The sequence below is a fragment of the Ptiloglossa arizonensis genome, chromosome 7 (assembly GCF_051014685.1).
Source record: "Ptiloglossa arizonensis isolate GNS036 chromosome 7, iyPtiAriz1_principal, whole genome shotgun sequence".
Taxonomy (NCBI): Eukaryota; Metazoa; Arthropoda; class Insecta; order Hymenoptera; family Colletidae; genus Ptiloglossa; species Ptiloglossa arizonensis.
In genome coordinates, this window is record NC_135054.1 from 9,537,128 (window position 1) to 9,549,747 (window position 12,620).

Here is a 12,620-nt window from a genome sequence, read left to right on the forward strand (position 1 = left end):
CACAACCTTGCATTCTGAGCATCATCTACCATATGAGCACGCGAGTAAGTAATAAAACCAAATCCTCTAGACCGCTTTGTTTTTGGATCTTTCATTACAACTACGTCGACAATTTCTCCCCATTTTTCGAAATGTTTCTTTAGAGAATCGTCTGTAGTTCTATAATCTAAGCCACCAATAAATAATTTTCTAACATGTTCGGGTTCGTTTTTGCCGTCCTGCAACACCAAAATATTTATACAATTGAAAAACAAAATAATAATTTTTGTTTTACACCACACTTTTCAATAATAAACGAATATGTTATCACTAATGAATCTAGTGTAAGAACAATTGTAAAAGATAAAAAGGAAATTCATAAAGTTGTAATCTCATTCTCATTGAAAACTTGTTCAGACAAATATCCTATCTCTTTGATTATGTCTTTGGAAACACTCGAGAATTGATTTGCTGTCTAATAGTTGGACATTGTTTCTCTATTTTTACATTTTTCAAAATCTTTTTTTCTGAAATGATTCAAACCATCCTTTGCGTGCATTAAATTCTTTAATCTTGGATCTTTTATCTTCATTTTCCTTTAAATCGTTATAAATTGATTTTGCTTTGTTCTGGATCGTGTTAAAATAAATCGGGATATTTTTTACGACAGGTTTGTGCAAATCAAGACTAGTTTTATTTATAAATAACAAAAATCCCTTGAGTATTGAAAGAAAAAAATGAACAGGAATTATCAGTACTCTAGATGCATAACAAAAAGCGTGGACAACAAGTACTCCTTTTTCTCGATGGGTTCCATCCATGTTTTGTTCCCGAAATCGGAAAGTATCTCGATACTAAAGAACTACCATTTAAAACTTTTGTAATACTAGACAATACCCTTGGCCAATCTGCCGTACCATGAGCTAAACGTAAAAGGCGTAGAAGTGCTCTATATTCCAGCAAATACAATATCCTTACTTCAACCTCTAAATCAAGGTATTATAAAGACCTTCAAAGCTCATTATACTCGATGTTCTATAAATTGGATTATTAAGTCTATAAACAAAATCGATACTGAGAATGCCATGCAAGTTCGGAAAGAATACAATGTAAAATTTTTTTACTGTATTAATAAATGTATTCGACTAAATTTCCATTGCAAAAAGACAATGAAGAAAGTAATATGGAATACGTTTTTAACCAAATTTCGTCAGACAAAATCTTCTTGGTAGGTGGCAAAAGCAATGAATGGTTTAGAAAATTATGTACACAAAAATCCTCTGCCACAGACTGTCCAGAATACGATTCGTTCAATTTATGAGGACCTCAGCACAGATGAGTTATTATAAAGATGTGAAGGTGTAACAAAGTATTGTTATGGCAACAACAACGAAGGTGAATAGTACATAGATTTGCACCTCAAGGTTCTGGAGATCGAATCTCATGAGATAAAATTTATTTTTATGTTTTTATTCATTTTTTATTTATTTTAATACATTCTTTTATTTTTATTCCGCCTTTTTATTTATTTCTTTACAATTCCTCGAATGGAATGCAACGTAAAAACATGAAAAAGATACATTTTTGATAATGTGAACATTTTCTAGATACTAATGTATTACATGCACATTTCGCTTTTCGTATTGTATCCGAAAAACATATTTGATTGACATAAAAAAAAATTTCACTTATCAATTCTGTAGCATATCATGAACAGTGTATTAGATATATCCTCAAAAATCGGTGGTGATAATTAGTAGTGCATTAGAGAATGTATTTTTATGACAGCTTTCCTCCTTGAGAATTTACGTTTGGCTTCCAAAACTTTTTAATAAAAATGTTTACTTGCCTAAAGAAATAGGCTTCGCATGGTAGCAAAAGGAAATCTCAGATGTATTGACTTATTCTTGCTCTAGAATAGAATACTTTCAAACACCAGAAGAAGTTTAAAAAAAATTGATGAACCCACAGGTCTGACCTCCTCTCCTTGTAAGTATTGAAATTTTTATGTTGCTTATGTTTGATATCGGAAACTTTGAAATCAAGGAAACCAAACATACATCTGTATTATTCCACAACAGTAAATGGAATTGAAAAATAGAATTTATATAACATAAGCACAAGAAGAATAAGAATTGCATTTGTTGTGTGGATAATTAATTAGTCTACTATTATAAATTTTTTAAGTTTGAATTAGCTTAAAATTATTTTAAAATAGAATTTTCTTAAAGTCATTAAATTATATATTTGAATATTATCTTCTGCATTATTTTTAATACTAATTTTTTTGATGAAATATCATGTTAAGTAATGTATATAGAAGATAGTACTTACTAGTGACAGGAATGAAAATAAAATCCACTAGAAGAAAGTTGGTCAAATTTATTTTTATTTTAAAAATGAAGACAAACTGTTTAATAATACCCTACTGCATTAAGTACCAACCAAGCCTTTCATGTTTTCAATTTGCACCAAATATGATAGATATATTCTACAGTTATCTTCAATGTTTTGTTAAACTATTATGCAAAGCATAGAAACATTTAATACTTCAATTATGTACTTATTATTTTACAATTTTCTTAACGAAAAAAATAATTTTCTTAACCCAGACTGACACAATCTAAATAAAAAGTTTAACCATGGTTTAACATATTAAAAATTGTAGAATATTCTGTCATTATCATAAAACATGCATTTTTAATGATTAATAAGTTACAAACTTTGAAAAAATGTAATTATCAGAGTAATGAAAGCTACATTATACATTAAGAGGAATATAACAAATTCATGTAGAATCTTATAAATTACTAACAAAAGTAAAATAAAAATTTATTTAAAATAAAAATGATAACAGTGAAAAATACACTAATGAGGAATAAGTTAAAGTTCAAATAAATTGAAATGATTATTTTAATATTTGTTTTTGTTGTCAGTATTTGAAATGTTGTTTGTTATATAAATTTATTTTTATTTTGTAAAGCCTTTTAAATTAATCTTGTATTAATAATTGCCTATTTGTTCATTTTCATTATAAATGTCTAAAAAAGTTATATAAAATGAAAAGTTCTTATATCTAACCCATTGGACAAAAATATAAATTCATTTTATTTTCAATTTTTTTATCGTTTGTGGTTAAAAATACTCATTTTTTTCTTATACAGAATTATATAAACAAATGACAAATATTTCTTTTTTTGTTTTGATAAATATGATTGATAAATATTCTTTACACATTTTAAATTAGACTTATATTTAGGGAACTGATTATTTGAAAATTTGGATATTGAGATCTCTAAGCCATGTTATATTTGCATGCTTTTATTGTAATAGGTATGGGCATTACCTTGTTGAAATTTAAATGCCACTATGTCATGGTCTTGCATATAAGAAAGCAAAAGTAATTCCAATACACCATAACAGTGTTAGTATAAGAGTAAACGTAATTAGAAACTTCTAATATACACAGAAAGCATCGCTGATGCTATATTTATAATTTGGTGTAATATTCATCGACTTAATTTTAATATATAAAGGCTGATTCAGATTGCTTGTAACTTGTCAATTAATATATACAACATCCTTCTCGGTCATTATTTGACCTTCCTCAACCCTGTTAATTTCTTTCATTTAGGCATTTTGAAATTAGTGTAGTTTGCAAATTATCTGAGAGTTATGAATTCCACAGCATATGCATATAAATAATTCAAAGCTCCAGAAATCTTAAGTTATAATGGCTTCAATCTTTATTAATCTATTTTTATAACTAGCCTTTTAATTATTTAATAGTAATATTTGCTGTAAGAATTGTGATTTTTCCGAGATAAGTTCAAAAGAGAAGATTATCAAATATTTAATTTCTCTTTTGTTTTTAATAAAATATATCCATTAATTCAGATCTAAACTAACTTTTTAAGAAATTGCAAAATGTCTAATTACGTTAGAGAAAGAAATTTATAAAAGATTAAAGAGAAAAATCTTATTAGTAGCATAAAAGAAAATATTTTGCAATTGTTACCCATAACAAAACATTAACCGAATACTACAAATATTTTTCATTTTAATTGGTTACTAAATAAATTATCTTTTATAAGCAAGCTTACTTTTGTTCAACTGATAAACAATAGTTTCTCTAAATTGTACAATAATCAATTATGAATATAAATAATACAAAATTAAATTTTATGACACTTTTTATGTATTTTTACATACTTCTACAAAATAAAAAATCAATAGTTCTAACTACATACCAGGAAAAAAGTTAAAATGAAGTAAACTACTTTTATTCAACAGTGTACCTAAAATTCCACCTGCTTTTAAGCTAGACTAATATGAGCACATTCTTTGACATTTAAAGTTACCAAAACAATCAATGATAAATTTATCAAATTTAGTGTCTATTAAAATTCATAAATTTTGATTAATCTGCTGTTTAAAATTTTATTTCTTATTAAATAATTGTACTTTTACAAATAGTTGTATGTACAGAACTTTAATATTCACACATTTTTAATAGAAATTATTGTGATATTAAATTCGTTTAATGTATGAACGAATAAATTTTACTTTTACATAACACATTAAATACATATAACACGCTTAAAATTGTTTCAAAAATAACTTAAATTAACGTATTATCATAATACATAATTATTACATAATTATAAATAGTGAAATCTGTAAAGATTTTATTTAAATTATTATGCAATGACTGTTAAATATATGTTATGTTTATAATATATTTGAATAAAAGTATAGATTTAGAAACCGTTCTCAAATGGCGAAGCGTCAGAGAACGCCATGCCATAACCGAACAGTACAGAACGTGCAGTAATATATCATGTATCTAAAAATATTGAATTTGTACTTTTTAAAAATATTGTAACACTCAAAAAAAAAGTAAAATTTGTTTACTCATTATTCCAGCTACTATAATGAATTTACAGAGTACATTACATTAAAACATAAAAAGATTTACGTGTAATTCCACAAAACAAAACATTATATCAATCAGAAATAAATTATAAACAAAATTCAAGTAAACACACATAAACAATATAAATTGTGATAATAAATTAAATCATACATGACGTAAAAGTATTACATACATTTTCAATACATGTGTGTGTGGTGCGCGCGCGCGCGTGTGTACATTAATACACGACAGCAAAATGAAGACTCAACTCACATTATGAACCTACGTTCTTATTTTGCATAAATTATTTGCTTGTAAAAACAAAGTTTATAGAACATAGATATATTAATCTGATTATTTACTTACATCATGTTCCATTTTAACCATTTCGGATAATTTCAGAGTCAAATACCCTTCACTACACCAAACAGGAAGAATCTCACTACGTGATGCGAGAAATGAATATCACGCACGTCGTCCAATCGATTACTACTCCTTTCAGGCACTTATGTAAACCCCAAATGCGCAACTGCCATACAAATATTTTGAGCATGCGCACATCTTACACTACTATTATTTTAACATTTCTCTAAAAATTCTTTAAACTATTTACATTAAGTATCATCTAAAAAAACATCATGCATTAAATGATATATCTTTTAATGTATTCTAGTTATTAATAATAAAAAAGCAATTTTATCAGCAACATTAAGTACTTTCTTACATACTTTTCAAATAATATGCATTATATTTGAATAAATTGTTTTTCCTAAATTTGATAATTGATTTGGCATTTGGATTTAATTTACAAACATAAATGAGACACACCCATAGTTTGGCTTTTTTAATATAATATATTTATAATGAATGTCGTTAATGCAGCGCCGGAAATGTAAATCGTGGATAGATCGAACTACATATGAATAACTAAATAAAATGCATGTATGCAATATTTATTTTTTATATTTTATTTTATGAATAAGTTAAGATTAAATATTTATAATGAAATTTAAGGTGAATAATTAATAAAATCTTATACTCTACAATTAGTGTTTTAAGCAAAAATGATGTACGACAAACAATTTGTTAATAAATAACAAGACATAAAACATTTAATATCGACATTATACTATTTGAAAAAATCTTAAATTTATAATATTAAGCAGACATATATATGAAAGTTCTTTCTTTAGTAAAAATCACAATCACTGGTAATTAAATCGTAACTGAAGTTACAACCTTACAAATCGTTATATATTAGTATAAATTTGTTATATCTATTATAATATTTGTGAAGATGAAACAATAAATTTAATTTCAATTTAATTTTTAAGAAGTTGAAGTATGCAGCAGTAACTTCTATATTATACTTCTACTTTCTTTTAATAAAGTATTTAATACAAACTTAACCTTCATATTATTCGTTCTGATATCAACGATAAAGCAAATGAAGTGCAAAATTAATTCAACACATTCACCACAAATAATATTGTTAAATACATTATATATTATAATTATACATTGATAACAATTAATTGTGTTTTGTTATGAAATTTGAAAAATACAATGGATATTGCTGTGAATTTGAATGTACAAGCTGGAAACATAATCATATTTTCAAGTTTTAATAACTTTATGTATGTATACATTTTATTACTTGTAATGGTATTTTTATATGATTGTTTATGCTACAGTATGAACTAATATCTATGTATTAATATTTGGTAGGTAAATAAGTTATAAAATATAAGACACCATAACGAATACAATTTTAATAATATTAAGATGAATAAAACAAAAGCTGTTGATTGTGACAGTAAGATATATGGATTCAAGAGAGAATTGGAACCTGATAAAATTATCGGAGCTACAGATTCTAGTGGAGAATTGATGTTTTTAATGAAATGGTTAGCTTCAATTTAATACCTACAGAGTAGAAGATAATTGAATTATTATTATTAAGTTTTGTTTAACATAGGAAAGGGACTGAAGAAACAGATTTGGTTACTGCAAAAGAGGCAAATTTACTTTGTCCACAAATAGTTATACAGTTTTACGAGGACAGACTTTCATGGCATGTTACAAAGCAAAATTCAAAGTAAAACAGCCAATTAATTAAATTTTTTAAAAATGTAATAATAGTAGGAAAGTAATATAGATGAATATTTTTTATCTTATGAATACATTGTTTGTAAAGTAAAGAAATTATACTTTAATTTTATATATGTGCAGACTGTTTTTATATATGTTCAAAGTAATCGCCAATAATCTATAATTGGTTATATCTTAGAAAGTGTTATCAGTAAAATTGTTACGAACTTTTAAAAGCAATAAGGCATAAAAATGATAGTACATTTGAATAGTATTGAGAACTTTGAGTTGAATTTGATATACTTTTTGGATACTAGCTATTAATGGACTAGACATAACATGGTAGGCAGGCATTGTGGATCTCTACAGCCCTATAATAAGTGATGAGAACAACATTTTATGGTTTGCACTTATTACAGTATTGCTCGAATGTGCCTCAAAAAGTTCAGTACGTATCTTCCACCAATAATATATTGAATTGAAAGAATTGAGTGGTTAAATCTAACAACAGTTTAAGTTAATCATTAAAATTTCATATATGAAAGACTGTAGACAGAAGTATCTCAAATTTTATTATTTATATCCATTTCTCTTTGTAAACATCTTTGTCATTGAACATTTATTCTGTACTGTATGCTATACTTTACCTTATATGTAACAGTATTCTATCTTCAGAAAATGAGAAGGGTGACATAAAATATGGTTAAACTCTTTTTATAATACTCTACTTGTTTAATTAGAAAATAATATATATTTTATTAAAAACATTGTATCCTTACAATGTTCTTTTACAAACTTTATTTACTAATTTTTTTATATGGAATTCCAATGACAACTTTGAATGAATTCAAGTTATGTATTTAAGTTTTCCAATACAATATATTCTCAGATATATTTATATATGTATCAAAATAGGTCTAACTATATCACTTTTCTGAAACCATACAAAAATAGATATATCTAATTTTTTTACATATAATATTTGTTTGTATTTATTGGAGATACATCAATTTCTATAAGGAATTGTGTTAAAATTAAAAGGTAAAGCAAATTAGTTACATTTACTTCTTACTAGTTGATCATATTGATATATAAATAACACATAAAAACTGTAAATTAATAGTTATTAATTTCTGATATTAAGAAAACGAATATTAATTTAAACTTTTTATTTCAAACTAATGTACACTTTTATATTGTAATTACCATAATTTTTATTAAAATACTCTTTAAATACGTTTTACAAATTAAACTATTTATTTTATATACATACAATTTTCAAATCTACACAGCCTTATATGTATAATATTCATCTGTTTATTTATCCTCTAACAAAATTGCGATTTCATACAAATCTTTTAATGATTGCTACTATTAAGATAAATAATATGAACAAATGTAGAGAATACGTACAATTTAAGTATCCAGTCTTAGAAAATTAGAAAGAAGTATATTTTATTATGAAAAAATGAAAATATATAAGGTCTTATTTATTCACTATAAATTATTTACATTCATGAATGTAAACAGAATGTGTTAATAGAACACAATTTGAAGATTTTGATTTCATCAAAAATGTTGTACAGTTCATAACCACTTTTAATATTCCATGGGTCATCACATTTTATTATAAAAAGATTGAAAACTGAATTGATAAGAGAAAATTATTGATAATAACAGAATTTTTATAATTGAGTAGAAATTATTATTGTGTTCAGTTCAACAAAGTAAACAGATTTTTTGCACCTTTCCAATATACCCTTTATAGTTTCATTATTTTGTGATTTATCATAGTGCTTCAATTAAGATGGTTATCATACAATGTATTGTAATAAAATATTATTTTTTGTGTTTTTAATGAATTACAAGCAGTTTTAAATAGTTGTTTCATTTGCTAATTATATGATTGCAATGTCTGCTGTTTGACATCTTTAGTGTGTATTAGTTCATTTCTTATGTAAATTTTCAAAATTTGTTGGCACTAGATTATAGTGTTATTTATTGTTTTAAAATCTTTATTTTCAAAATGACAATGTTTCAAAAATGTTTGGTTATAATTGTTGAATATTTTGTTTCTTACAAATTAATATTTTATTTATTTGTACACTTTATAGTTGTTAAGAACTATGTTCCTTACTTTATATTAACATTTTGACTAATATTTATAATTTGAATTGCATACTTCCCATACAATTGTCTTGTACATGTGTCCTATCATTTTCAACTTTCAATCTAATATCTTTTTGACTATGAATTGCTTTATCAATATTGTGGCACTGGACACTTGTTGTTTGTATATTTGAATCTGATTCTGAAAATGTACTTTCATCAAGGATTGCTTTATGTGCAGCATTTTTCATATTAGAATTTGCATAGGATGTTTGATTCATAAGAGTAGAATATGATTTATCTACACAATTCAAGCAATTTCGGAAAAAATAATTATGATTGGACACATTTTGTGCATACAACTTTTCTTCAATTCGTCTATTTATTACTACAGCTTCAGCAAGTGGTATCGGTTCTGTATATGTGAATATCTTTCTTTTAGTATCAGTCTTATCTTCTGGTTTTTTAATACTAATCGGTCCATTAATAACAGGAACTGCATTACTTACTTCACTGGTAGTTCTTATAACAGGTGTAATATTACCCATTGAATCTAATCTTGAACTGATTTGATCACTAGAACTTACATAAACCACTGATACTTTAGTTGAACTTTTTGATAATGAACTGGAGGCCATTTTAAGTGTTTTTTTTTGTCTTTGTTTCTGTTTTAAATTAATTTGTTTAATTATTCCTAAATTAGTATTTCTATCAGATACAGGATTTTGTAATTTCTTGATATTCAGAAATGGATTATCTGGATGGTGATGCCTAATATGACGATGTAAATTATCTTTTCTTCTAAATACAGTTTGACAATATTTACAAGAAAATGGTTTTTCCTCTAAAATAAATTTTATATATTATTATATATTATTATAATACATTTTTTATTACAACATACCTGAGTGCACTGTTAAGTGACGTCTTAATTCACTTTTTGATAAAAAAACTCGACTACAGTGTGCACATGAAAATGGACGATCTTTGCCATGTGTTTTTTTATGACGGATTAACAAAGATTTATCTTTAAAACTTTTATTACATTCATCACATATATGTGGTCTTTCATCTGTTAACAAATAAAAATATTGCTTAAGTAATTGAATAATGTGTTACAATAAAGTAAAAAGAATTTCATAATTTATTGCCTATGTTTTCTAAACCTATATATTTCACTCTCTTGTTTAAATAATATGATTTTATTACTTTGTTCACCCAAAGTTTTTTAAGTGAAAGTTAGGCATATACTTCAAAACTGTATCAAACTATTTTTAGGTAACAGTTATAGAATAATAATGAATAAAACTGTAATTTAAAAAAAAACAACATATTTGTGCAGTACATATTCTTGCATGTATATATACTTACTTGTATGTGTTTTTATGTGACGTTTTAAATTTGTTAATATTCCAAAAGTTTTTTCACATGCTTTACAGGAATATGTTGTTGTACCATTATGCACATGCAAGTGATTTTTTAAATCATCTCGTTTAGTGTATCCTTTATTACATTTAGTACATATAAATTGTTTTTCTTCTAAAAATTACATTTAACTTTTATTTACTCCTACTAATATTTATTGAAGCCTCAAGTCTGAAGAAATTAAATTTATAATGTAAAAATAAATTACATTGTATTGTGAAACTTACTATTATGTGAGTACATATGCCTATTAAGTTTATTTTGTTGAGGAAATGCTTTCTCACACAGATTGCACTTAAATGGTTTATATCCTCTGTGAACTCTTTCATGATATTCAAAATGAGACCGTTTAATGAAAGTTCTGTCACAAAAAGAACACTGATAAGGTTTAACACCTGTTACACAAGCATCATGATAACATTTTCCTTTTTTGTTCTGAAAAATTTTGTTGCAAATATTACATTTATATTTTTCTGGTGTTCCGGGTATTACTGAGATATGTGTACAATCACAAGTTTTTATGGATTTATCTTTTATCACTTTTTCATTATTTGAGAGCTCTGTCTTAATTTCCTACAAAACAATTATAGTATATGCTTTGATGAATCCTTAGATATGGCATATGAATTTCCAGACCTACCAAACCACAAATGTCTGTTGTTGTTTTACTATAAGATGATGGATCTACTCCCAAATTGTAACTTAAACGTGCATGTGTATTTAAAGGTATATTATTAGTTTCTACCTTGGAAATATATAACTTATTAGAAATATGATCATTTTTAATATCAGTTGCAGATTTATATGGTTCAGTTCTCTTAGTAGATGTATTTTCATGATATAACTCAGAGTTACTTATACAATCAATAGAAAAAAATTCAGAATTATTAGTTTTAGATTTAGAATTTTTATTAATAACTAGTTCCAAGGGTAGTACTACTTCTTCATTATATTTAGTAGTTTTATCAAAGGTAGAAATATTATTTGCACTTCCTTTTATTGAAGATATGCAATCTGCAAATGAAATATAAATAAATATTTAGTATAACAATAATTTAAAACTAGATAATAAATTAATAGAATAAAACAATTAATCTTATACATAAGAAATACGTTGATTTTGTACCATAATTCCCAATATTTTGTACATAATGTTCATTACTACATATTTTACACCCATGCTCTTCATATAATAAACATATACGACATTTGGTATGACCACAACTGTCTTTTACAAGCCTTGAACAGGATGTATTTGTTGTTTGTTTACAACTTGGGCATTCTTCATTCATCATAGATTTATAATTCTAGACTTGTATTCCTCCATTTATTACTTAATAAATGTATTTTCGGTTCATTGTTATATTTATTTCCGAATTGTTTGCCCATTAACTTATATTTATTTCATGTTAATTATAAACACAATCATTTTTCATTTCATGAACTCGTCATAGCCATGTTTAACAAGTTTACATGAACGTAATTCATTGTAATAATCATTTGTTATAAGTATTTCAATATATTTTAAGTTGAAATAGATTAAATCAAAATGTCATTCAAATAATAAAAAAATATTAATCTCCATTTATAATGTTATATAATTTAATAGTTTCTTTAATTGTATTATATGTATCACAAGTATTTATAAATTAAATTCTGTTCACAACATTAGCATTTTAACACGGACCTGAAGAACGGCGCAAAGAGTAATATCTTGGATAAGAGGTATACAGCTAAAAGGGTAAGGGGACATCATATTAATGCCAAACTTCAGCCATCTTACTTAGATCTAGTAATGGTACCATTTAATTGAAATGCGGCAAAATTTAAACGTACATTATCTTTCATGTGTTATGGGCTATCTCAGTAACTACAATTTTTAAAAAATTTTATACTTTTCACATAATACTTCCTTCTTGTTCAAAATAATGTGTTTTTACAGAAATTTGTTTCAAAAACTGAGAGTGATAGAATAATTTTAATCTCTACAAGGATCGCCTAGTGCATATTATAAAACTGCAAAAATTGTTATTTTGTTGAACATTACAAATATGTAAAAATACTGCACAGAATTGATATAGAAATAAAATTCTCGTCACAT

At 25.3% G+C, this 12,620-nt stretch overlaps 3 protein-coding genes across 7 annotated transcripts in view; 1 reads left to right on the plus strand and 2 right to left on the minus strand.

Moving 5' to 3' along the window:
- The window catches only part of Hrb87f (Heterogeneous nuclear ribonucleoprotein at 87F), a 30,669-nt gene extending 25,285 nt beyond the window's left edge, over positions 1-5,384 (minus strand). For all 4 annotated transcript variants that reach the window (XM_076315626.1, XM_076315627.1, XM_076315628.1 and 1 more), the window contains exons 1-2: positions 5,261-5,384; positions 7-218 (exon numbers count right to left, since the gene is read on the minus strand). In XM_076315626.1, the coding sequence (XP_076171741.1) occupies positions 7-218; positions 5,261-5,281 (233 nt within the window). In that variant the 5' untranslated portion in view covers positions 5,282-5,384. The remainder of the gene's footprint in view (positions 1-6; positions 219-5,260) is intronic.
- A 949-nt stretch (positions 5,385-6,333) lies between these two features.
- Positions 6,334-7,686, plus strand: LOC143148862 (chromobox protein homolog 3-like). The gene is made up of 3 exons (XM_076315630.1): positions 6,334-6,531; positions 6,623-6,801; positions 6,873-7,686. Exons 2-3 carry the CDS (start codon positions 6,680-6,682, stop codon positions 6,994-6,996), a joined length of 246 nt encoding a protein of 81 aa, XP_076171745.1. The 5' UTR covers positions 6,334-6,531; positions 6,623-6,679; the 3' UTR covers positions 6,997-7,686.
- An 878-nt stretch (positions 7,687-8,564) lies between these two features.
- On the minus strand, positions 8,565-12,248 carry LOC143148859 (uncharacterized). Of its 2 annotated transcripts, none has more exons than XM_076315621.1 (6): positions 11,622-12,248; positions 11,160-11,533; positions 10,747-11,092; positions 10,466-10,633; positions 9,999-10,166; positions 8,565-9,938 (listed from the first exon to the last, which is right to left on the minus strand). In XM_076315621.1, the coding sequence occupies exons 1-6, from the start codon at positions 11,812-11,814 to the stop codon at positions 9,148-9,150; spliced, it is 2,040 nt and encodes a 679-aa protein (XP_076171736.1). In that variant the 5' UTR covers positions 11,815-12,248; the 3' UTR covers positions 8,565-9,147. The 2 variants fall into 2 exon arrangements, with proteins under 2 accessions (XP_076171736.1, XP_076171737.1); XM_076315622.1 differs by having other exon boundaries at positions 8,566-9,938; positions 11,646-12,246.
- Positions 12,249-12,620: the final 372 nt, after the last annotated feature.